The sequence below is a fragment of the Panthera tigris genome, chromosome B3, assembly GCF_018350195.1.
Source record: "Panthera tigris isolate Pti1 chromosome B3, P.tigris_Pti1_mat1.1, whole genome shotgun sequence".
In the NCBI taxonomy this organism is placed as follows: Eukaryota; Metazoa; Chordata; class Mammalia; order Carnivora; family Felidae; genus Panthera; species Panthera tigris.
The window spans coordinates 141,095,977-141,121,577 of record NC_056665.1 but is presented as its reverse complement, the minus strand read 5'-3'; the positions used below and the strand labels follow the sequence as shown (position 1 = coordinate 141,121,577).

The following is a 25,601-nucleotide window of genomic DNA, read 5'->3' as shown; positions in this document are numbered from 1 at the left end:
GACCCTCCACCCAGCCGCTACAGGCTACAGGAGCTTCCCTCCCTCGCCGTGTGGGCACTTACTTTCTTTGGGCACGAAACGGATGAGGCGGCTCCTCACCTTCACCTGGGAAGGCTGGATCTGGCACGTGCCGGGTGGTGCCCGTCTGCTGACACACAGGAGGTCATGAGTGCCTCCCCGCCCAGGGGAGCCCGCCCCGAGCATGTCCCTCTGCCACCCGTTCTCCCCCTGCAGCCAGGCAGGTTGTGCAGCCAGGCCCAGGCAGGTGTGGACAGTATCAATGGGGGCCATCTGTGGAGGCACCTGCGGTGTGGCCCGTGGCAGCCTGCGTGCCCCAGGCTCTAGGAGCCCAACCCCAGGACAGAGATCCTGCAAAGGGCCCGCTCGGCCTCTGCTCGGAGAGCACGGGGGCGGGCGGCTCAGGCTTTCCTGGGCCACTTGGGATTCAGAGCATGAACTGTCCTTGGGAATGTGATCAGCCCACTTCTGTAACCGCGGCTGCAGCCCGATTCCTGAGCCCCACCGGAGCCCCCACGCCGCACAGCCTTTGAGGAGGGTCTCTCTCTGCCCCTCTGGCTCCTGGATTTTGGTGATGCGGCATGTGAGGGCAAGGTAAGGTCGGTCTAGAGATAAAGGGCCAGGGAGAGCCTCAGGGCTGGCACCAGAGGCTGAGGGATCGGGGCCCTGGAGGGTGGGGTTTGAGAGGACTGGGAGAAAAAAAAAAGAGTCTGAGAAGGGTTGCCAGGGCTATGAATTGGGCCTCCTTTGACATCCCCGAGGGGCACAAGGAAGGAATGGGATTCCATTTTAATTAGCTTTTGGCTGTTGATCTGTGAGTCTCTGAATGGGACCGGCCCTATTCTGGGACTGGCCCACGTGAGCCCAGACTTCAATAGGGTCCCGGCAGCACAAGGGGAAAGCCCGAGGGGTGAATGGCCAAGTGACGCGAGGTGACTTCCAGACCGGCTTGGCCAAAGAGGGAAACTGAGGAGGGATATGGGCCTTCCCGCACCTGGAGACCGAAGACACATGGCCAGGCACACTCGCTTCTCAAAGCTGCGGACCGGGTGGGTTTCCTGGTTGCCCTGAACCCCAGGTAGTACCCACACACTTCAGACAGGCCCAGCACGGTTTTGTTCCTTAAGGAAATCATGTAAAAACAAAAACGAAAACAAAAACTCTGTTCTGCTAAAGGTGGGAGCTACCCCCCCGCCCCCGCCAATGCCGCAGTCGTTGTGTCGGGGCAGTGCTGGATGCCCCTGCCACCCCTCGCCCACTCCTGATTTCTTCATTCCCCGTGTTCTGCAAGGGAGCCTCTAGGCAGTACGTTGTGGGTGCAGAGAAAGACATGCATTCTAACAGAGACACACAAAAGGGACGAGGGAGAGGGCGGGAAGGGGAGGCGTCTAGCCTGTTTCTGGCTCCCCACTCCAGGAGATCTAGAACAAGAGACCTCCGTAAGCCTCGGGTTCCCTCCGTCACCAGGAAAGGGCGCTGCGTGGCAAAAGGAGATGACGGGTCTGAGGCAGCCTCTGGTATGAATTACATGCTCCATATATGTGATATTTCCTTAGAGAAGCACTCTTTAAAAAAAGTGGGGGGGGGGGGAATAACCTAAATGGCCAAGGAATGGGTAAGATAATTACGGCGCAGTGACTCAACAGCAAATTACACAGCCATTCAAAACGATCCTTTGGAGAACGGTATTACACGGTGGAGATGTGTATACAAAGCGGGGAAAACGAACAAAGAAAAATGCAAAGTTTGCGTGTGCTCCTTTGCGTTGACATGAGCCCTGGAACTAGCAGATAAAGCCCGAGGAGATCTGGGGCAAATGGAAAGGAGAGAAGAAAGGAGGGAGTATTTCTGTGTTTCCTAATAACGATATCAAGAACGAATAGATTTGTGTTAAAAAAAAAAAAAAAAAAAAGTGTGGTCAACAAGGAATGTCTGGGAGGCTGTCACAGGCCAGAGGAAGCTAAGGAGACAGGATGGCTGAGCGTAAAATGGCATTCTGGACAGGATCCTGGAGCGGAAAAAGGACAGCAGGGGAAACCCAGAGAAACCCTTTAATTAATAGCAATGTGTCAATATCGGTTCATGCACTGCGACCCTGATGATGCAAGATGTTTACGACAGAGGACATCAGGCGAGGGGTGTGTGGGAAATTCTGAACTATCTTTGCAATTTGCCTGCAAATCTAAGCCTACTCTAATTTTTTTTTAAATTATTTTTTTTAAAGTGCGATGATGTTTTTCAGGATTTTTCCAAAACCAGCGTGTTTCAAAGGTCAGGGTGACTGTCTGTGCCGGGGTCTGCCACACGTGACCGGATGCTTCGAGAGCACCTGAGGCTGTGTGCTGGGGGGTGAGCACCAGCCGGGCACAGTCGGGGGCAGCTGGCCCAGGGGCAGAATGGAGGCCGACTGAGAAGCAAAACTCTAAGGGCGGAGAAGGGGCTGAAGAAAGATCACCATCATTCATCAGGCGTGCCTGAGTCTCCGCTCTATGCTGCAGGCCAGGCCCAGGGCCAGCGCCGACTTTGAAATAGTGAAGACGACAGTCTTAGCCCTGGAGACTCCAGGGCCAGGAGGAGAGTACAGATTAGGGGTCTGAGTGGCGAGAGCCTAGGGGAGCCCCGGACCAAGCCTGGAGGGAAAGGATCCTTGGAGGCAGTGAGGCCTGAGGCGAGGGGTGGGGCTGTGCAGTGGAGGGGTCAGGGCAGGGCTCCAGAGCCAGCTGCCTCGTCCCAACCCCAGCTCCGGCTCTGGCTGGACCCGGGGCACTCGACTTTACGTGATTTCTATCCCTGCAAGCTAAGCAGCTGAGAAGTCAGTGAGCTTCACGGGGAAGGAGTCAGAACACCGCCCGGCACCAAATCAGTGTCTTTCCATGCAGAAGCAAAACAGATGGAGACGGGCAGGGGGAGGGCCAGGGAGGTGTTCTGAAAGCTCCAGCATGTTCCACACAGTGGCCAGTGGCTTGGTTTCCCCAAGGGAAGGTGGGAGGGCAGCCTTGCGGTGGGGACCGGCGGGCATCAGGGTATCTCAGAGGGAAGTCAGGGGCTGGGGGCCTGTCGGGTGGCGCGGGGGGTGGGCTGGCCGAGGAGTGAGGGGCATGTCAGAGAGGAGAAAGTGCAGGGTCGGGGCGTGAGCAGAGCTGGATTCGAGGTGGCATATCCAGTTTTGAGGCCTGGGTCTGCCCCTCACCAGCACTATGGGCTTGGCCAGTCACTTCCCTTCTCTGGGTCTCAGTGTTCCCTTCTGAAAAATGGGGCTATGAGTGATACCCACCACCCCCCCCCCCCAGGGGGTGGCAGAGAGGAAAAGAAGGCAATGGAGGCGAGGACCCCTGGCAGACAGCAGGAGCCCAGGCAGTGCCGCGGGCGGGGCTTACCTGGAAGGGTCGATCACTTTGTAGACAACCCCACGGGCCGCTGCGGCGCTCGGCACGCCCGTTGACATGAAGTACAGCTCCCCTTGGGCGAGAAACCAGGCAAGGAGTGAGAACACGGCCTGGGATACGGTCCCGACCGGCCCCACCCCCGCCCCCCGGCTCCTCTCAGGCTCTGACACGGACCCCAACCCCAGAGAGCCGTGCCAGGGGCCTTCCAGGTCTGCAGGAACCAGAGGCTGGGAAAGAGAGCAGTCTACAGCAGTCTCCGGGGCTGCGGGCCGCTCTGCGGGGGCCGACCCACCGTCTTGCCTCCTCCCTGGGGACCCAGCCCCACCCTGGTCCCCGCCTGGCTTCGGGCACAGCACCACACACCTCTGGGCACAAGGGAGGGGCCACAGCCCAGCTCCCCAGCTAACTGCTTACTGCTTACCGTTGGCACATGTGGCCCTTTGAGCCCCGGCTTCCTTATCCCCAACCTGGGATATAGGGGATCCTAGGGCTATAATAAGGCTTCAAAGAGCACCGACTAAATGCTCAATCGATATTAGCTATTGTCACTGTTGCTATTATTGTCATCCTCAGGATCCGGGTCCTGCCAAGTCCTGGAGACTAGAGTCTCTCTCCACTGACCAGCAGGCATCTCCCAGGCAGGTGGCAGGGGCAGAAGAGTCCACGCTTGAAGCGGGGGGCGGGGCCCCTGCACTGAGCCCCATGTGCGCGCCTATAGCTCGGGGACAGCCCCGCTTGGAGCCTCAGTTTCCTCGACCTCTCGGGGCCCCTGAGAGTTATGAGCACCTAGATACTCTGAGCAAATGTGAGTTCTTTCTCTCCTCACCCTCATCCCGCCCCCTGGTTCTTGCTGCCAGAGGCACCAACGCCCAGGAAATAGGCTTCATCGTTCCCACCTTACAGATGAGAAAACGAGAGGCTCAGAGAGGTTAAGCGGCTTGTCCAAAGTCACACAGCTGGTGAGTGGTTACGCCAGGCCTGGAACTCAGGAATGTCTGCTGCCCCCAAGTCCTCCTTCATCACGGTAGGACACATGGGGGCTGGGAGGCCCAGACACAGCCCACGTGGTGATTCAGTGTGACAGTTCGGCCATGCTAATACTTCTGTCATTGGATGAGTACGGTGAAGAGTTCTCCCAAGGATGGGGGTGGTCCCCCAAGGAACCACTAAGTTGGACAGAGAGGTGAGAACTCAGAGGAAGGCATATTTGTGGGGACAGATGCAGTCAAGGAGGGCTGCATGGGGGTGGGGTCTGAGAATCAAGGCCCAAGAAACCCAGGGAATTCCACAAAGGGGAAGATGCTCGCGGTGGGGGGTGGGGGGGCAACTTGTGTAACTGGGGTAGACCCAGCTGTGGTGGGGAGCCTGGGGCTGGGGAGGGCAGGATGCTGAGTGCTCAATGGCCTCTGACCCCCCCCCCCCTCCAGGAGTACCAGCCCTGCTTTGGTGGGGTTGGGGTGGTAAATAGGTCTCCAAGGTGATGATGCAACCATACCCCAGGAGGACAGCCCCTGCTGGAGAGAACCCATGTCATAGGCATGGATTTGCTGTGCAGCCTTGGGCTGTGACTTCCCTCTCTGGGCCTCTTTCTGAAGAGTGGCCCCTGGGAGCCCCTGTCTCCTCCCTGGCCGTGCAGCCCTCACACCTACACTCCAGGCCCTGGGAGTCACTCGGGTCTCCCTGCACATGCCACTGCCTCCTTCTGGAATGCTCTTTTCCACGGTCAGTCTTCCTTTGGCTGACCAAGCTCGAGCTCAAGGCCCTGGGAGGCCTCCGGGGGCCAGGCTGGGTACAGTCCCCCCACCCTCACCTCTGTAAGGTGATGGGCTTGGACCAGGCGCACTCCTTGGCTTGTCAGCCTGGTCTGCTGGGAGCCACAGCCCCCACCGGCGCCCTACCCAGGGCCACACTGCCCTCTTCTCTCTGCTGCGTGGACTGTCCCGGAGAACCCCAGGTCAGCAGAGGTCCTTGTGGCCAATTTACAAATGTCAGGAGAACAACTGGAGAGGTAGGAGCCTGAGCCCGCGGCTGGGGGAGGACTGTCTGTGTTGGACCCCAGGGCTCTGTGCCTTCCAGGGGTCGCCCTCCTGAGCTCACCAGTGTGCTGGCCCTGGGCCGTGTGGTTTAGAGGAGCCTCCTCCTGGCTCTCCATTACTTGGTGTCACTCAGAGGGCTGAACAAGGGCCCCTTGGGAACTGCACCTTCCAAGTCCTGCTCCTGGTGGGGGGGAGAGAGGGCGCCCCTCCTTCCAAAACACATTAACCCCCTACTGGCCGAAAGAAAAGGCTTTCAAGGCCCAGTGGGTTTGGGAGGGCGGTGGGGGCTGGGGCTGCCCTTTTGAAAATTTAGACTGTGACGGGTGTCATCCAACAAAGGTTTCCCAGACTTAGGCCTGGGGGCTCTGGGCCCTGGGCCCTGCAGGGGATACCCCTCCAAAGGTCCCTGGGTGGGCGTTGCCTAGCAACCCTGCCAAGCATCCCCCAGGCCCCACTGGGGGCCCCTCGGCTTTTGTCCAGGGACAATCGGGGCCAAGGACAAAGGCAGGAGGCTGGAGCAGGATCCAGCCTCCATGGCCCCTCATCCTCTCCCCTCCCTCCCTGTTCCTTGCATTGAAAATGCAAGAGCCTGAATGGAAACCCACTAACAAGAGTGTCCACAAAGGGTGTTCAAGAGGGCGGTGTCTACCCACCTTCTGAGGACTATGTGGCTTAATTTTACAGGCCAGATTTCTTGGGTCTTCACGAACCCAGGGTGGTAGAGGTCTGGAACACAGTCCCCCCCCCCCCCCCCCCCACCGGCCAGCCTGCATTTCCACCATCATAAACCCTTTCCCGGTCTGCTCACTCCACATCATTATCTGCAGCCTAGAAGCGGCCTTGCAGGGAGAAGCAGGGTCAGGGACACTGTTCCCATCTTCCGGATGGGGAGAAAGAAGCTCGGGCTGTGGGGACTGATGTCCCAGCAAGGTCTCAGGCCACTGCACACTCGCTCCCCAGCCTGAAGGGGATTTCAGGCCCGAGACCCCGTCCCTGGAATCCCAGGCCCAGAGGACCCACGGGGTGGGGGTGCGGGGGATCAGTCCGGGGCCTGTGGCCTGGACAGAGAGGCCTCAGGGCCTCAGGAGCGCTCACCAGCTTCATCCTCTGCAAAGGAGATGATATGAGGGTGATAGTTGTTAATGAGGCCTGGGAACGCACAGGTCTGGCCTCGACCCATGCAGATCTCGCTGTAGCGCCACTGGCCCGTCTCCAGGTTCTCTCGGAGGGACATCAGACGCCTGCAAAGAAGGAGGAGCCGCGGGGTGCTGGCTGGCGTGCTGCCCAGGGGAACCCAACCCACAATCCCTCCATCCACTCGTACTATTCACGCAACAGGGACCATACGTCATTTGCGGGATCCGGTGTAAAATCAGCATACGGGACCCCTTGTTCAAAAACTACCAAGTATCTCAATACAGTGAGAGCAGAACTTGACCACTGTGCGGTCAAGTGTGGGCCCTTCCGAGCGTGAGGTCTGTGCATCGGCACAGGCTGCACACCCATAAGGCTGGCCCTCCATGCTCCTTGGTGGTCTAGCAGTTAGGATCTCATAAAGCGGGCCCCGCCGCATTCTTCACTGGGCACGTACTATGCACCAGGAAAGGGCCGGGGGAGGAGACAAACCTGTCCCCTGCCCCCCTCAGTTTAGCCCCACCCACTGACCTGTGGTCAAGAGCCTCGGAATCCTCCATGCCTGGTGGCCGGAAGTTTGTACATACTCTGGAGCCGCCTTCACTTTGGAGATGCTTGGGCATCTTCAGAATATGCTGACCTTGCCCCTTAATCCCTTCTCCCCCCGTCCATCACCAGGCCCTGCTTGGACATGCCCTCCTCCGGGAAGCCCTCCCGACTGCCCCTGCGCCGGGCTCCCCCAGCACTGCACACAGGCTGTCTGAGGCTGCACTCGAGTGGACCCGGCGTGGGCCTGTCTCCCTGACTGGGGCGCAAGGGAATTTCAGCTCTGTTGCCCTCCCCCTGATTCAGCAGAAGGGCTTGGGAAAGGCTGGCAAAATTAGTGAATGTGTGTGGTTACACACACATTCCAAGAGACTTGGACACTCTTGGGGGACAGCAGACGGGAGAAAGGAGACTCAGACAGAGAAACAGAGGCTTCATGGGAAAGCTGAGTGGCAGAAGCGGATCCTAAGGAGGGGGCGGAGCTTGGAGAGGATCCAGCATCCAAAGGCCCAGGTCAGGGTCCGGGTGGGGGGCTGACACAAACCAGCCTCGGGTCAGCAGCCTGCAAGAGGTGACAATTCTCTGGCCAGCCTCAGGCTTCCTTATTTCTTTATTTCTACTCCTGGGGAACCCTGTTTAGCTGCCCTCAGGTGGAGAGGCCAGGGTGGGAAGAAGTAAGAGCCACCAAATAGTGAGTGGATGCTAGATTCTAAGTGCTGCGTGCGTATTAACTGATTCGGTCCCCAAACCCTAGGAAGCAACTACTATTCTCGTGTCCATTTTACAGATGAGGAAACTGAAGCACAGAGAGGTGAAGTCACTGGCCTAAGGTCACACAGCTAATAGGCAGGCGGGCCAGGATCAGACCCAAGCCACCTCAGCTGCACTTTTTTTTTTTTAAGATTTTATTCTTGGGGTGCCTGGGTGGCTCAGTCAATACAGTGTCCAACCCTTGATTTTGGCTCAGGTCAGTCACGATCCCAGGGTTGTGGGATCGAGCCCTGTGTCAGGCTCAGCACTGAGCCTGGAGCCTGCCCAGGATTCTCCCTCTCCCTCTGTCTCTCCCTCTGCCCCACCCCAACTCGTGCATGCACGCACTCTCTCTCTCTCTCTCTCTCTGAAAAATAAATAAGGGGCTCCTGGGTGGCTCAGTCGGTTAAGTGTCTGACTTCGGCTCAGGTCATGATCTGGCCATTGGTGAGTTCAAGGCCATGTCGGGCTCTGTGCTGACAGCTTGGAGGCTAGAGCCTGCTTTGGATTCTGTGTGTGTGTGTGTGTGTCTCTCTCTCTCTCTACCACTCCCCTGCTCACGCTCTGTCTCTCTCTCTCTCAAATAAATAAACATTTAAAAAAATTAAAATAAATAAATTTTCATTGAAAAAAAGATGTTATTCTTAAGTAATCTCTACTTTAAAAAAAAAGCTCTGCTTGGGGTGGCACCCGGCTGGCTCAGTCTGTAGAGTATGCCACTCTTGATCTTGGGGTCGTGAGTTTGAGCCCCACGTTGGGGGTAGAGATTACTTAAAAATAAGATACAATTAAAGCAACTAATTATTTTTAAACATTTTTTTACTTATTTAGTTAAATGTTTAAGGTTATTTATTTTGAGAGAGGGAGAGTGCATGCATGAGTTGGGGAGGGGCAGAGAGAGAGAGAGAGAGAGAGAGAGAGAGAGAGAGGGAGAATCCCAAGCAGGCTCTGTACTGTCAGCATGGAGCCCGACTTGGGGCTCAAACTCACAACCTGAGTCGAAACCAAGAGTTGAACACTTAACCGACTGAGCCACCCAGGCGCCCCCGTTTATTTTTGAAAGCAACCTCTACACCCGATATGGGGCTCAAACTCACGCCCCCAAGATCAAGAGCTTCCTGTCCCTCCAGCTGAGCCAGGCATCCCCCTCCCCAGCAGCACTTTTAAGCTTTGTGCCAGGTGTATGTCTTGCTTGAGGCCCTGTGGTCCTCAGTTTCCTCCTCTGGACAATGGGAGGATGAGGCGGTCATGGGCTCTCCTTGGGAAAGAGTCTGACCCACAGCAGGCTTAGGAGGTATGCTCACTTTTCTCGCTCCAAAATCTGATATATCCCAACCCTCACCCCATGCTCGCGCGCACACACATACACACACACACACACACACACACACACATACACACACACACACACACACACACACACCCTTTAGGGTCTTAGTGAGTGAGAATGCCGCTGGCAAAGAGCATGAGGACTGGGCAACAAGACTCCAGGGGCCCCATGGTCAGACCCTGGCTGGAGCCCCATCCTCCCCACTCCAGCAGAATGACCTCTCTGGCCTCTTCTGGGCCAATGCCCCGTGGAGCCCCGGTCAGTTAGTGCAGCGACGGGTCCTGGTTTCCTCAGAAGCCAGGTGGCCCAGAGTGTGTGCGGAAGTTGTTCATGCCCTCCCCCTTCCACCTCTGCCCCTCAGGACTGCTGTCAGGCCTGGAGCCCGGGAACCTCAAGTGGGAGGGGAAGACCGATGGGTCTGCACTAAACAGGCATCCCGTCTTGAGTGGCGAGCTGTGCCCTCACGGTGGTGCCCGAGGCAGCCAGCAAAGCTCAGGAAGAAACCAGGAGAAAAGGGGGCGGGTTAGGGTGTCTCCTGAGCTGTAACTCCAGACTTCCTCCCAGAGGAAGAGACCTGCTTGCCTGGCCCTTGAAGGTCCCCGTCAGACAGCAGCTGTAGGGAGCACGTACCTGCACATACTCACATGCCCCTGCCACTGTACCCTCGGCTTTTTACACAAACGCGGGGGCAGCGGCCAGAGACACTCAGGGCAGTGGGGCTGCTCGGGCACAGGAGCCCATGGGCCACTTACCCACTCATAAAATCGCCGAAAATGTAGAGGCCGTTCAGGTTGGGGTACTCACAGCCCCGGTACACGTAGCCTCCGGTGACCGATTTGCCCAGTTTGTGCGGGTAGGCGAATATTGGCAGGACATCATCTGCAGGGGGGCCGGAAGCTGGGGGTGAGCATGTGGGTTCACTGGAGGCCAGCCCCCCCCCCCCCGCCCACAATGAAGTTTGGTAGGTGGGCTGAGTCTGGAGGGGCAAGGGGATGGGAGGTCACCAGGAGGGCCAGAGTTGGGGCCCCTTACAGCTCCCGGAAAGCAGGGAGTCGAGCATGGGTGTGCGGGAAGGGGACGGGGCGGGAGAGCTAGAAACAGCCCAGGAGGGCTGGCGAGGGAGAAGAAGGGGAGATCCAGGATGGGGCGGGGGAGGGCGCGGCCGGGCAGGGAGAGCGCACTGGCGCACACCCCCTGGGGTGGGGGACGGATCCAGGACCAGCGTCCGCGGGGGCGCGCGGGGTGGTGTCCACGCGACACGGGGTGGGGGCGGGAGGGGCACAAGGGAGGCGGCGGGCACGACCATGGCGGGGGCTGGGGGTGCAGATCCGGGGAGATGGGCCCCGGGGGAGGGGGGGCGCGGAGAGGGTCCGGGATGGCGGTCACCGAGGGAGGCGTTGGCGCACAGCTTGCGGTCGTAGCACTCGTAACCTTCGCGGGCGCGCCAGCCGTAGTTGCGGCCGCGCTCCACCAGGTCCACCTCCTCGAACTTGTTCTGGCCCACGTCTCCGCAGAAGAGGCGCCCGCGGCCCGCGCCGGTGGCCGGGTCGCCGCGGTCGAACGAGCAGCGCCACATGTTGCGCACGCCCAGCGCGTAGACCTCGGGCCGCGCGGCGGGGTCGTCCACGAACGGGTTGTCGCGCGGGATGCGGTAGAGCGGGCCGCGCTCGTTGCGGTCCACGTCGATGCGCAGCACCTTGCCCAGCAGCGCCGACCTGCGGGCCGGGCGGGAGGAGGCGCGGCTCGGGGTCGCCCGGCGCCGGGGCTCTCGGGCGCCCCCGGCGGCGGGTGCTGGGGCCAGGTCAAGGCCAGCCTGGAACGTGGCCGAGGGGCAGGGCCAGGGCCCTGGTTCAAGCCCTCCTTAGCTGCTTACCAGCTGGGTAACCTCGCTCACTGCTCCAGCATTTATCTGGCACCTTCTTACGGGCCAGGCTGCGTGGGAAGCGTCGCATATACAAACATACCCTCTAACGCCTCAGCTCGAGGAGAGCAGTTCCGTGATGCCCTTTTACAGACGCGGCAGCTGAGCTCAGAAAGGCCGCATAACGTGCCCACTTGCCACACCGCTAGTAAAGGGAGAGCTGGGATCCAGCCCAGGCAGCGCGGGAGCACAGAAGCCCAAGCTCTTTGCCACCACGCGCTTTCCAACTTTCCCACGCCTGTCTCCTCACTGTAAGGTTAGCACGCTCCCTCTTTCCTGCCTCCCTACGTGGCTGTGGGGGTGGGGGGGGGTGTGTGAAAATACTCCTAAAAAGGACTCGTATTTACAGTTTTCTTTCAACACCCAGCAATCAAAGTCAGGAGCATCACACAAGAGGACAGGTCAGGGCTCAGGGAAGGGGAGAGAAACCTCAGCAGATCTCAGCAGGAAATAGGAGGCTGGTGCTCTTTCTTTCTCTGTCCCACACCCCGGGCCATCACGGGCAGCACCACCGCATGTCATGTCAGAGAACCAGGCAGGCCTGAGGGCCTGTTCAGTTCACCACCACCCCCCCCCTCCACACCCACCACCCCTACCTCAAAGATGAGGTCTTCTTCAACCCCACCCAAAGATGCCCCACCCTTAATCCCCGATTGCGGTCTTTTAGGTTTTGCCCCAAGGAGTCCCCCCTCCACACGCTCCAGCCTGCTCAGCACTAAGCCACAGATCACACTCCTGAGCCCACACACTGTGCAGCCGGCTTCACTACAGAAGGGGGCCAAACTCGTCGCTGCAAAATAATGTTTTAAGTTCTGTCCAATTATCCACAAATCCTTAATTTCTATTTTCCCAACTACATCTCTAAACACATCCCAAACATGAGAAAGCTTCAGTGATTCCTACACCGTCACGTATGAGAGCGCAAGTGACAAATCATGAACGTTTAATTACTGTAATCAACATCACCCTCGCTATTTTTACTTTCTGGGCTAAAGAAGATTTTGTCAGTTTAGCTAAGAGAATGGAGGAGGCTGCCCTAGATATCCTCATCTACACTGTGTGTGTGTGTGTGTGTGTGTGTGTGTGTGTGTGTGTGTGGAATAATGGCAGGCCATCCGCTCAACCCAAGAAGTAGATACCTAACAGCAAGACTATGCCTCGGTTTCCAGGCCATATGTGGGTGACCCGTGGGGCAGGGGCCCTCCTGCCCTCCTGCTCCAGCCAGTTTACACTCCCCATTTGGTTCTGGAAGGACCTCTTTCCTTCCTCTAGTTCAAGCAGGGCTGGGCTGCCTTCCAATAAAAGCCCATCTTCCCAGAGGCTCTCTGATGTCACTTATCAGGCACCTGGGACAAGTGGGTTCTGTGCCTGGTCCTCAAGACACAGGATTGCCTTTACTCCTCATGCCAAGCCTCCCCTGGAGATTATTATTATCCCCTCTAACTGGGGAGTGGAAGCGACTTGACAGGAGTCCCCAGCTGCAGACTGAACTGGGGCCCAAAGCCCTTTCTACTGCCCTGCACTGTGTGGCCGAGGAAGTAACCCCCCTCCTCCAGGAGAGTATGTAAACCAACCCACCAGCCAGCCCAAAGCAGAACGTACTTGTTTTGGGCATTTCCAAATTTGCCAAAGGGGTCTCCGGCCATCCCGCCGTCACCAGTAAAGATGTAGAGGTACCCGTCGTCCCCAAATAGCAGCTGGCCCCCGTTGTGGTTGGAGGCTGGTTCTTCGATCTCCAGGATTATCCTAAAAGGAGATAAGCCACCCCCGCCAAACAAACATAAAAACAACCTCAGCAAAAACACAAAAGAAGATCACAGCAATAAAATCTCTTCTCTCTTCGATGCCATTTCCCAGCTGAAAAGACTTTTCATACATTTTACAGCAGGTGACTTTTAGAAGGATCTATCTAGGAGTCTGGGCGAGGATGATTCACTCCATTGTGCTAGTGGGGAACTGGAGGCGCAGAGGGGTTAAGCAAGTGGCCCAAGGTCACACAGTCCATAGGGAGCCGAGCTGGGACTAGGACTCAGGCCTCCTCACCGCTCCCCACCGCTAGCTCCCCAGTTACGATTATGCAACCCTGGCGACCCAGTCACCGGCACAACTGGTTTCTTCTACACGCCCCCTTCATTTGCTATGTACCATAACTTCCAAGGAGGTGGGTTGCTGATGTGAGCTGTGCTCAACTACAAACTCACCCCTCGGCAACTTCCTTTACTGCCATGGCAGAAAACCCTCCACTACGTGGCCAGCCAGCTGGCTTCTGGTTGGGGTTTGCCAATGGAGAGTGGAAACCAAGAGGCAGGGGGAAGCCACGCTTCCCTGGCTGCTGGTGCTGCCTCCAGAAGTGGGAGGTGCAGGGATAGGAAGAGTGGCTCGTGAGTGCGGACTCTTGGGTTTCCACCCAGATATCTTGGTACCAGGCAGCAAACTTAGCAAAGCCAAGAACTTTTCCCTTCTGTTCCTCTGGCGTCTTGTAGCTACTAATCCTCACCCTTTTCCTCCTCCGGATCCTCCCTTGTAGCCAAGGCCCTGTTTGCTTAGGTTTTCCAGGACAGGTCACTGACTTCGTGACCCCTTATTTTAATACAGGTAAGAAAAACCAAGGCACAAGAAGGTCAGGTAACTTGAATCCAGGGCTTCAGGCCTCCAGAACCAAGACCTTCCACTGAAACCAACACACGTGAGGCCAACACATGTGACCTGGTGAGCAAAACAGAGCCCCAACCTCCAAGTCCTTCCCGGAAAGGACAGCTCAGACCATCAGGCCTCCACCTCCCGCTGGGATCCCAGCCCTGGGAATGGAGACTGACAGCTGACTCAGGCAAGGACGACCACTCGGTCCTGGTCCCTCCCTGAGTCAAGTTCTAGGCTGGTACTTGATAGGTCCCCAGAAGACCCTCACTGAACACTCACTCCGAAGTATGTTCATCTGTGTTTTTTGTGTCCCACCTTCAGTTTTTATCAAGAGTCACTTTCTAAAAGTCACCAGTGAAGCACATCCATTCAGTCCCTCTGTCTCTCTGCTCCGAGAGCCGTGTGATCGACCTGCTATCTCTTGGAGAACTGGTTGCACAGCCTCATGTAAGATAATGAGAATTACGTTTTCTCCTTTTGCTCTGGCTGCCAGGATGCTCATAGTCCAAATTAACGCAGCCTGACAAGACCTACATTAGCCCTCACATGAGCCAGCATATTTGATTCATTCTCCTTTTTATACTTTCAATGTCAAGATTTTCCAGTTTTATTAAGTACATGATGTGCCATTATTTGCCTCAGATCAGTCCTGGTTCTGCCCCTACCTGTTTTCTGCTTCAGAGACTCTGACCCTGCAAACTACATTTCCCATGCTCCTTTGCTGGCTGGCCTCCAGCTAGGGTCAGCCAATGGAAGGCACTGGCAGGAGATTGGAGGGCGGGAGGAAGGGAGAAGCTAGGGTATTTCTCCCCATCTCTCTTTCTCCCTCTCTCTCTCTCTCTCTCTCTCTCTCTCTGCTCAGCCAATGTCTTGGCAGTAGCTGTACCTTCTCCCTGGCCGCAACTCCCCCTGCCCAGGCCCACTGTGGTTCCAGCTTCCACTGAGTGGCCCAATTCTCTCAGTTTGTCCTTGAAAGAGGTAGAGGCAGCCTCCTCCAGCTGGTAAACTCAGAGTTGCCTTGCTTCTCCCCTGGGTTGCTGTTTCATTTTTATTGCCTCAGTAGCTAACTCCCAGCATCAAATCTTGCCTGCTGAATTAGCTGGTACCAGGTTTATTTTCCTGTTGGACCCAGACTGATGCATATGTCCTTCATGCCACGCCGGGTCAAAGCGGTTTTGAACACGGGGTGGGGGGGGGGGGGCACAGATAATACACAGAAAGGAGGCTCATGTTGAAAGGTGCAGAGAAACCTGCTGGGGGAGGCGGAGGGAGCAGAGGGTCCAGGGGAGGAGAAGTGGAAGGTGGGGTTCGGGAGACAGACACACGGGGATTCGAGGCCAGCTGTGTGGCCTAGCAGGTCACTTTACCTGTCCAAGCCTCCCCTTCCTCACCTGCAGGATGGGGAGACTACTCGGACTCTCCCTGGGCTTTAGGAGAATCAGATGGAATGAACCACCCGCAGTGGCTGATCCAGGAGTCTGGACGTGATCCTGTGATGCTGTTCTGCGACTGTCCTTCCCCTGAGCCCAGGACATGGGGCTCGGCCCCCTCCCTGGCTGTGACAGAGGTTTTAGCAGCTAGGGCAGGTGCACACCGTGGATCGGTCCGGTGGCACCGTCGCCGACCTGCGGGGCCTGGAGGCCCGATTTCAGCCCCGCCCCCACCCCACCCCACCCCACCGGGCCCCCAGGGCAACCACCTCTCAGAGTTGTGGTCCACGGTGTTCATGTCGTCCGCGGAGACCCTGAACTCGCTGATGCGGATCCACTCGTCGAAGCCGACCCCCACCGAGTAGTAGACGTAGAGCTTGCCGTTGTGCCGGAAGCCGGGGTGCAAGGCGATGCCCAGAAAGCCCCGCTCGTCGCCCTCCCAGGGCGAGGTGAGCACCGCCCGGCTGACGTTCAGGAAGGGCTTCTCCAGCCGCGAGCGGTCGGGCAGGTAGGCCCACACCAGCCCCACCTGCTCGGCCACGAAGAAGCGGTGGCTGCCGTCCCGCGCGTGCACCATGGCCACGGGGTTGCGCAGCCCGTTAGCCACCTCCTCCAGGCACAGCTGCAGGCAGCCCTTGGCGTCGGCCACCACGCGGCCCAGGTTCGAGTTGAGGTTCTCGTTGACCAGCAGGCGCGGGAAGCAGTAGTCCGTGTCGTCCAGCGACAGGTAGCGGCAGAACTTGGCGCGGTTGCCCTCCAGGGCCCAGAGCTCCCGGTCGGGCGACAGGTGGCGGAAGAGGCCCCGGCACGTCTGCCACATGTCCAGACAGTAGTCCTCGCAGAGCCCCGGCACCGTGCGCAGCGGCGTGGACGGGTCCTCGGCGTCGTACAGGTGGGCGGCGTAGGGTGAGCATTCCTGCGGGGACAGGGGCGGCGAGGATGCGCGTGACCTCTCCCGCCTCCTAGGGCCTCAGGCCGCTGATCTGTAAAATGGGGCCCCCATCTGTCTGGCAACACGGCGATCTCAACTAGGTAGCGGCAACCCTGGGCCTCCTAGCTCCTCACCTTCTCTTCCCCTTGCCTTAATGCTTCGGTTAGACCAAATGACCGCAATATTACTACCACTAACAGCAGCCCTTGAGTACCTACTGTGTGCCAGAAAGGGTCTGGGGCACCCTTTTGTTAATGTATTAAAAAAACTTAAAAAAAAATTTTTTTTAATGTTTATTTTGAGAGAGAGAGAGAGTGCGCGCGCGCGCGCGCGCGCACTAGTGGGGGAGGGGCAGAGAGAGAGGGAGACACAGAATGGGAAGCAGGCTCCAGGCTCTGAGCTGTCAGCACAGAGCCTGACATGGGCTCTAACCCACAAACTGGGAGATCATGATCTGAGCCAAAGTCAGATGCTTAACCGACTGAGTCACCCAGGCGCCCCTGAGGCACTTTTCTATACTTCCTCTTTTCATCTGAAGTCTCCACCCCGTGTCTGCGGGACTTACTCCTTCCTTTATTTAGATCCCCACTCAAGGGACACATCCTCAGAGAGATCTGCCCTGACCACACCCAGCCACCCACCCCCACCCCACCCCCACACACACCCCTCCCCACCCCTGCCCTCCACCTCCTGGCCTCTGACTCTGCTTGAAACAAACACCAACCCCCCCCTCCAGGCGCACCTGGGTGGCTTAGTCGGTTAACCTTCAGACCTCAGCTCAGGTCATGATCTCGCAGTTCCTGAGTTCCAGCCCTGTGTGGGGCTCTGCATTGACAGCGTGGAGCCTGTTTGGGATTCTCTCTCACTCCGTCTCCCCCTTTTCCTCCCCCACACATGCTTTCTCTCTCTCAAAATAAATAAACTTAAAAAAAAAAAAAAAAACTTAAAACACCCTAAATCACAAACCTTACCATCATCTGGTATCACGATAAAAATGAATGTGTTTGCATGCTTACTGTCTGTCCTCCTTGGAAGGTAAATTCTACAAGGACAGGAATCTTTAATGTTTATTTATTTTTGAGTGAGAGAAAGAGACAGAGTGTGAGCAGGGGAGGGGCAGAGAGGGAGGAAGACACAGAATCCGAAGCAGGCTCAGGCTCCACGTTGTCAGCACACAGCCCAATACGGGGCTCGAACTCACGAACCGAGAGATTGCGACCTGAGCCGAAGCCGGGCGCTTAATGCACTGAGACACCCAGGCGTCCCTACAAGGACAGGAATTTTGACTGTTTTGGTCACTGTGTGTCCCGGAACCTAAGACAGTGCCTAGCACATAGTAAGCCCCGAGTGAATGCGTAGGGAATGTGCTGGAAGCTAACTCACCTGACCAGTACTTAACCGTGAATGGGTGCTCCTACTTCCATTACTGGCTTCGTCTTCACAAGGGCCCACGAAGGGGAGAGTGTTACAGAGGGGGAGACTGAGGCACAGCCTCGGTGTCATTCAGTAGGATTCGGGCAGCATGGAGGGGTCTGGGTTTGGTCTCTGGCCGACCCCACTCTCCCCAGCACTGTGGAGGCTGGCACATGTACAAATTGGCAATACCCATGCCCACGCATCCCCCTGGCCCCGGACCCCTCTCCCTCCACTGCTCAGGCACCTTGGGCAGGGTCCTGGACGGTCCTCTGCCACCGGGCTGCCAGTGTAGTGTTCCTCTGGGGACAGATGGATCGGCCGCCCTTGGTTTCCCTGGCCTCCTGCCGAGGGCTCCCCCGCTGATGAGACACCGGGGACCCCATTCAGGGCCCACATGGGCACGATCTGGAATGCAGGGTAGTCAGGCCCTCCTGGGGCAGGACTGTGAGCCCTGGGGACGGGAAGCTGATGGGTGAAGCGTTCTGCCCTCCTCCTCGCCCGGCAGACAGTCCCAATTCGCAGTTTGGATGGCTTCTTGGAACCAGTTCAGGCATCGCGCAGCAACCCTCGGCTCAGCCCTCCCTCTGCCCCCAACACTCGTGCTTCCGGGTCCTCCCACCCCAAGAAGGAAATAACCCGCAAGCTTTGCCCCAGGCTCTGCCTTCCGGGAACCCAGGCAGAGGTGACAAACCCCAGCAGACCCCTCCCCAGCTTCGGGCCTCCAGCACCCACCCCCTGAGAGCTGAGAGGATCCCTCCCCTTCACACCCCGACCCCAGCCTGAGAGCCAACACAGAAGTACCAGCACTCGGGATCCAGCTCTGCCCACAGCTCTGCCGTCAGCTCCCGCCTCCTGCCCCCCTTCAGTTTCCCGACACTCTCTGCCATTTTCACCTCTGAGCCTCAGCACACACGGTTCCCTTTGCAGGCATGCCCTTCCCTCGAAAGCAGCAATCGATTCATCCTTAAATTAACAGCCACAGCCATTGGAGAAATAGCACGAACAACAACAACAGCTCTGGGCATTTGGGCAGATTGTGGGCCAGGGCCATCGCTCAACGCAACTGACTGTGCCGGGAGTATGTTCTTAGTCCCATTGTACAGATGGGAAAGAAGAGGCTGAGAAGGAAGCCCCTAACCAAGGTCACAGGCCGGATTCGACCTAGAAGCCGGGGCATTTCCGGGCTCACTGGCGGGCGCCTAACTCCCAGCCCCCAAAGCCTAGTTAAGTGTACCCCGCCCCCACCCAGAGCAGAGGCCTCAGCTCCACAGGCTGTATGAAAAGCTCCCTTGAGGGACGCCTGGGTGGCTCAATTAAGCGACTCAGTTTTTTGGGTTTTTTTAATGTTTATTTATTTGGGGTGGGAGGGAGAGGAGGGGCAGAGAGAGAGGGAGACAGAGGATCTGAAGCGGGCTCTGGGCTGACAGCAGAGACCCCGATGCGGGGCTTGAACTCGTGAACCGTGGGATCATGGCCTGAGCTGAAGTTGGATGCTTAACCGACTGAGCCACCCAGGCGCCCATGCAACTCTTGATCTTGGCTCAGGTCGTGATCTCTTGGTTTGTGGGTTCGAGCCCCACAGCGGGCTCTGTGCTGACAGTGTGGAGTCTGCTTGGGATTCTCTCTCTCTCTCTCTCTCTCTCTCTCTCTCTCTCTCTCAAAATAAATAAATAAACTCGAAAGAAAACAAAAAGAACCTCCTTCAGTCAGAGCCCCTGACCTGAGCAGAGGTAATTATTTATGTCTGTGCCTGGCACCCTCTGCCCCCGGTCCCACCATGGGCTCAGCGGGCCAAGGTCTGGACCGACTCGGCTCTGGGTCCCTAGAGGCCTTGGGGGGTGCTCCTCCCGCGGCCGGATGTTCCCCTCCTCACCGGCAGGGCCAGGCGGGCCTCCGACAGGTGGCAAACCGCCCTCATGGATGTGTGTTCAGGCTCTGGGCCAGGGGCTCCTCCCTCCCTTGGAACCATCATGGTCACACCACGGCCTTGTCCTCCCGGCACCTCTACTGCTACTGTGAGCCTAAGGGCCACTTGGCCACGTATGCTTGGAAGTCTCTGGTCAGTCGCTGTCCCAGGCCTCACAGGGTTGCCCACGTCCCACTCAGCCGACGAGTGGTCGAGACAGCCAGGCCCAGGCCTCCGCGCGCGATCGTCTCTCACACGGTTGCCCTGGAGCCTCCTGTGACTCCAGCGGGCAGCCGTGGGTGGGCCAGGGAGGGTCTGTCCGCACACACGCCTCATTTAATTTTTGCGAGGTAGGGTCACTGTGACTTCTAGCATGTAGGTGACGAACTGAGGCTCAAAGAAGGCTACGTGCCAAGAAGTGGTCACGCCATGGCTCAGACCCAGCCCTCCTGATGCCCACAGCGGGGCTCTTTCCGGATTAGTCAGCACTGTTTCATTCAGCAAGCGTTTACGGGACACTGACTGCGTGCCAGGCACCGTCCTCAGCTCCAGGGATACAATGAGGAGTGGAACGGACTTCTGGAAGCCGGTCTGGGTGCCCTCTGCTCACCAAAGCCCAGCCCAGAGCTAGAGAGGGAGCATTGGGGGGCCTCCGGGGAGCCAGGCTGGAACTTCAGCGTCCATGCATGGACACGGAGCCTGGCAAGCCCTTCCTCGTGGCCTACATACTCTTACAGAGCAAACCTCGTGCTCAGACCTGAGGAATCCACAAGCAGGACATGACAGGAGGGTGTAGTGGTTGCTGTCCACAGGGACAACCAGCAACTGGCCTCCCGGGGTCAGTGGAAGGGGCAGCAGAAAACCCAAGCAAAGCCCATCGGGCGTCACACTGTTCAGCTGCTTGCGCCATTCAGCACAGGAGCAGACGGCCCGCCCACCTTGCTGCCCCGAAGTCGCCCTGTGCGGCTGCTGAGGCTCACGACTCACGGTCCTAAGTCCCAAGGGTTCCTTATGTCCGCTACCTACTGCTTAGGAAGGCTGGGTCAGTGTACACAGTGTTCTCTAGATAGGGTATTCCTTCCTTTCCCATTTCCTCATCGGGCAAAGTCATCTTCGTGACTCCAGACCCAACTGAAAAGTCTTCTCTGGCTCCTCTGTCCTCCCGGGGCCCTGACTCCCCTGCCCTGGCCCCCTGTGGACCCTCCCACGGCCCTCCACACAGCTTTGCCAAAATGTAACTTTGTAGCTTGTGGGCTGAGCTCTCCACGGGAGTCATCTGTCACCTCCCGGTTGTCAGAGATGCCTCAGCTGGCCTGCCTGGTCGGGACTTTATGTTCTCTTTGTATGTCCACCTACCCCACAGGCTATGGGACCTTCCAGGGAAGGGGCCCGAGGGCCCAGCACACAGTGGGGCTTCAAGAAAACAGGCAGTATGACAAAGTCAGTAAGAGAAGGGCTTTGGAGCCAGAGCATACTAGAGACTGGATCTACCATTCCCTGTGTGACCTGGGGCAAGTTCCTTAGCCTCTCTGTGCCCGTGTCTTCATCTGTAAAGGGGGAAAGGAATTCCAGTCTCACAGTTGTCGGCGGGAATAAATGAGACATCATGCATGCATTGGTCAATAAACACATGCTCAAATGGTATGAACTATCAAGATGCAATTCAATGTTTCCTCTTCCAGGAAGCCTTCCCTGACTTTTACAGGAAAAAGTGTGGCCTTTCTCCCTATCCCCCATAGTGTCCAGTCACCCTGGAGAAGCCTTTTGTGCATTCTGGTAAGTATCCGTGCGTCTGTCTCCTGATTTGAACAAGGGGACTCGAGCCTGGGCCTATGACTTGCCAACTGCCTCTGGGCCCGGGCACCCAGACAGGGCCAGCCCCTAACAGGCTCTGGGGAAATACCTGTCCTATACATGTACCTGCAGAGTGTGTCCCGTGTAGATTTCCACCAGAAACCAGGCTTTGATGACTTCAGGTTACACAGAGAGGCAGTCTCAGTTATACAGAAGTTTGTCATATGGACACGAGGAACCTGAGGATGTCACATGTCACAAGCTGTCATTTCTCCTCTTGATGGCACAGGCGTCAGTTGGATGAGGGCAGAGTCCTAGGAAAGAGTCTTAAGGCCCAGAAGGGACGATCACCCTCCAGCTAAGGAGCCATCCTGGGCACCTGGAGGGGCTGTGGGCACCAGATGGGGGCAGGTTCTGGAGGGGGCTGTGGGAGCGAGCATGTTTTCATGGTCTCTCTCCTGTCTGGAGTATGTCTCCCTAAGGCAGATGTGAATGTCTGAATGCTGTCATTGACTGAAACTTGTAAATAAGTCACCTTGGCCACCTCCCCAGGGTGGAAATCAGGGGGTGCCGGATCCAGACATGGCCTTGGCTCGCAGACAGGATGGTCCTCCATCCAGCACTCTCCTGCCCTCCCTTGAGGCCCTGCCAGAGAAACCGTGAGCCAACCTCCGCTCCCCTCTCCAAGTTCACTCCAGACATGAGGTCACTCTCAGAGACGCCTGGGGTAAAGTGCTAGAGGCCGGTCTACCACTGGTTGCTCAAGGCCAAGCCATGCTGGGAAGATTCCCAGGGGAAGAGGGGAGCCTGTTGCCAGGGAGGGATAGCAGGGCTGACTGTTCCCTTCCTCCTCCTAGGACCCGCCTACCTTACTTGCCCTGCTGAGCCTGGCACATAGTAGGTGCTCAATAAACAAATGTGGAGTGAATGCACGAGCCCAACTATGAGGGGAGGGGAGGGCCTGCTTCCAAAGAGCCCCCACGCTGGTGAGGGAGGCAGATGCTTGACCAGACCATTCTGGCTCCCCTGAGAAGCACAGCACAGGGACTGAGCAGAGACCACCAACGGCGGTCTCCCCCTCCTCTGCATTCTGGTGCTCCCCAGGGCCCCTTTCCTCATCCCCTCCCAGGCCCTCTCATTTCTGACCCAGATGGCCCACTCACACCGGTGCTGAGTGTGGTCCAAGTGCCCACCGTGGCCATAACTGAGCTGTGTGACCACTAGGCAAGTCTCTGCCTCTCTGGGCTTCCCCCGAATGGGCCTCTGGGCCCCACTCGGTCCTTAGCTAGAGCTGGGAAGCCAGTGGGGGCCAAAGAGGCGCTGAAGAAATCCAGCCAGAATCATCCACTGAGCCCTGAGTATGTGCCCTCTTGTCTGTGTGCCTACTCTGAGGGACGGCTATGATTGCCCCTATTTTAAAGATGATGCAATGGTGCAGTGGTGACCTGTCCAGGGTCACAGAGCCAGGAGTGGCAGGGCCAGGATCAACCCAGTAAGTCTGATTCCAAGCCAGCCCTCCTGCCCCTCCCCTGGCTGTCTGAAGGGGGTCAGCTAGGCGGGCCTGCAGGACCCTTCCTCCCCCAGGCTTCTGGCTGCCTGGATGGTGGTTAGGGCCAGCCTCAGGGCTTCCTGGCCTTGACTCCATTTCCCCAGGGGTTCTGGTCAGCCTCTCAGAAATTAGACCCATGCAGGAGCAGCTAAGGCACAATCCTGTGCAATCCCGAGCCGGCAGAAGTAGGGGCTCTGCCCCCAGAGGGGAGATGAGGACAGAGAGGTTACACCGAAGGGATGTCCCTCAGGTGGTCTGAAAGGACGAGGGACCCTCTGCCACGTGGGGGCGCCCCCAGAGAGAGCGCACACCAGGAACCTAGGTGGGGGCCTGAAGTGCCACAAGCATCGCAGGCCGGCTCACCCCGGGGTCTGAGCCTCACCGGGCACGTCTGGTCCAGGAAGGGGGCGGGGCTCTGAGACCGTGTCCTCAGGGCGGGGGAGGGGCTCTCACTGGGAGCGGTGTCCCCCAACCCCTTCCGCAAACCCAAGTCCCGCGCGTGGACCACGCTCCCCGCGGGTCCGGGCCGCGCCCACCTCCCCCGGGGCAGCGCGGGAAGCACTGGCGGGACAAAGGCTTCCCATCCCGGTGCCCCGACAAGGGCGGGGCTCCTCCACGCTGACTCCAGGGGGTCCCAGGGCAGAGGGGCCCGCAAACTCCCAAGGGAGTGATGACACCGCTGTGTCCGCCCGCCTTGCTTCACGAGGGGAAACGGAGGCCCAGGGAAGGCCCGAGTCACGAAGCTAATGAATGGCAAAGCCCGTCTCCCCGCGCCGAAGACTCCGCCGGCGGGGGGGGGGGGGGGGGTTGGTGCGGACTCGGGGGTCCAACGCCCGCCGCCCACTCCCGATCGCCGCCCGGCGGGGCCGCCCCCGCCGCTCTCCCGCCCGGCCGCCGAGGCCCCGACGCGCGCCCGCTCACCTGGCACAGCAGGTCGAGCGCGTAGCCGGCGCACGCGGCCCACTCGGCGGCGTCCACGCGCGCCGCCAGGGCTCCGAAGCGGCGGGCCAGCGCCGCGTCCTGCTCGGGGGCGCAGCAGCCGAAGGCCGAGTACTGCGCGCAGAAGCGCAGCGGCTGCGGCGGCCGGAAGGGCGGCCTGAAGTCCAGGCACTGGGGGTGCGCCGCCGCCCCGAGCGCCCGCAGCGCCAGCAGCGCCAGCAGCGCCCCGGGCCCGGCCCGCCCGCCCGCCATGCCGCCGCCGGCCCGCTCCGCCCCGGCCCGGAGGAGGAGGAGGAGGAGGAGGAGGGGGAGGAGGAGGAGGAGGGGGAGGCGGCGGCGGGGGGCGGACACCCCGGCCCCGGGAGCCGCCGGCCGCGCCCTGAGCGCTCGCCTCCCGCGGGCCGCACCCTCCCGGGGAGCCCGTGGCCGCGGGGCAGGGACGGGCTCACCCCGCAGGGCCTCGAGGTTGGGGCCCAGCACCGCAGGGAGGCCACCCCTGGTCGGGGACGCCCCGGCGGGGCTGAAGGAGGAGGGGCGCGGCGCGCAACTCGGCACTCGGCACCGCCTCTGTTCCCGCTGTTCCAGCAGCGCCCCCCCCCCCTCCCACCCCCGGGATCCTTTCTCAATACAATGGCGGTGGCCTCGGCTCTTGGGGCCCCAGGTGCCGACTGGGCTTCCCGTTTCCGCCGGGGCCGCAGCTTCCTCCCCGGGCGCTGTTTAGCCCGGGAGGTGCAGGGACTCCGGGGTTCCAGTCCTGCCTCCGACTGGGCGAGGGAGGGACATGATGGAGCCAGTGGCTGGGAATTCCCACGGAATCACTTAAAAATGGGGTAAAGGGCGGTCCCTGCTGCCCGGGACTCACAGGAGAAGTGAAACCCGGGCCTGGGTTGGGGAGGGTGGATGGGCCGCCTCCACAGTGCACCCTCTTCCTCACCCCAGGCTTCTTCCCTCTCTCCCCTCCGGGGCCAGCATATTCCCCTACAGCCGGGGACTGCTGGGCCTCCCCCCTCTGCACTCTGGGCATCCTGCTCTCCATCCTGCAGCCCCTGCGCCTGCTTCTGCCCTGTGTCGCCCGACGGGCTTATGGGTCCCCTTATACCCATGAGGGAATGCCCTCCCCAAGTTAGCGGAGGGCTCGCCCAGCCTCTCAGGGACAGCAGGTGCTTGAGAATCCAAGCCTCTGTTTCTGCTCTGACGCATGAAAGAGCCGGAAAGTTGTGGCTCCTGTCCTGCCCATAAGAAAAAAGCTGAACTGAGAATCCACTTTTCTCAGACCCCTCGGAGAGCTGAGGTCTCAGGACTCAGGGCTGAGTGCCACCCCCAAATCTGGAGAGACCGGCAAATCCAGAGTCTCAGCTGAGATCTGCTCTGGTAGGAAGGCTTAAAGGGTCATTTTGAGGACCTGCTGGGGGCTGAGAGCAGACTAGTGCGGGGCTGAGAAGCTCCTGGGGGGAAGGAGGGCGGCAATCTAAAGGAGGAGGCCGTAAGTTTGCCCTTGTACCTCCAGAAATCTCCCCAGTGGAAAGGTGGCCATTGTGAGATACGCCCACAGCGTTCTCCATAACAAAGACCTGCTCTCCAGGGAAAAAGGCTTTACCAGAGCCTTATCCACCCTGGGGGATGGTGGGTCCCCAACTCCAACCCCCTCTAAACTTCCGAGACTTACTGAAGTTTAGTAAGCTTACTAAACTCCCATTTGTGTAAGAACCATTAGTGAATATCACCGCCCCAGGACCTAGGATGATAGAACATAACTCCTCCCCGACTCCTTACCACCACTTCAACAGGCCTTGGGCGTGATAATAGTGGTCACACGCTCCATCTAAGAGGAGATCTGGGTGAATCTCAAAGACAACAGGGGAGACCAGAACAAGG

At 58.7% G+C, this 25,601-nt stretch overlaps 1 protein-coding gene across 1 annotated transcript in view; it reads right to left on the bottom strand.

Annotated features, from left to right (window-relative positions):
• The window catches only part of HHIPL1 (HHIP like 1), a 30,261-nt gene extending 6,283 nt beyond the window's left edge, over nt 1-23,978 (bottom strand). Inside the window, exons 1-8 of the mRNA XM_042990511.1 lie at nt 23,709-23,978; nt 15,461-16,107; nt 12,724-12,867; nt 10,587-10,915; nt 9,953-10,079; nt 6,536-6,681; nt 3,396-3,477; nt 63-145 (exon numbers count right to left, since the gene is read on the bottom strand). Of these exons, the coding sequence (XP_042846445.1) occupies nt 63-145; nt 3,396-3,477; nt 6,536-6,681; nt 9,953-10,079; nt 10,587-10,915; nt 12,724-12,867; nt 15,461-16,107; nt 23,709-23,978 (1,828 nt within the window). The remainder of the gene's footprint in view (nt 1-62; nt 146-3,395; nt 3,478-6,535; nt 6,682-9,952; nt 10,080-10,586; nt 10,916-12,723; nt 12,868-15,460; nt 16,108-23,708) is intronic.
• Between the last annotated feature and the right edge of the window lie 1,623 nt (nt 23,979-25,601).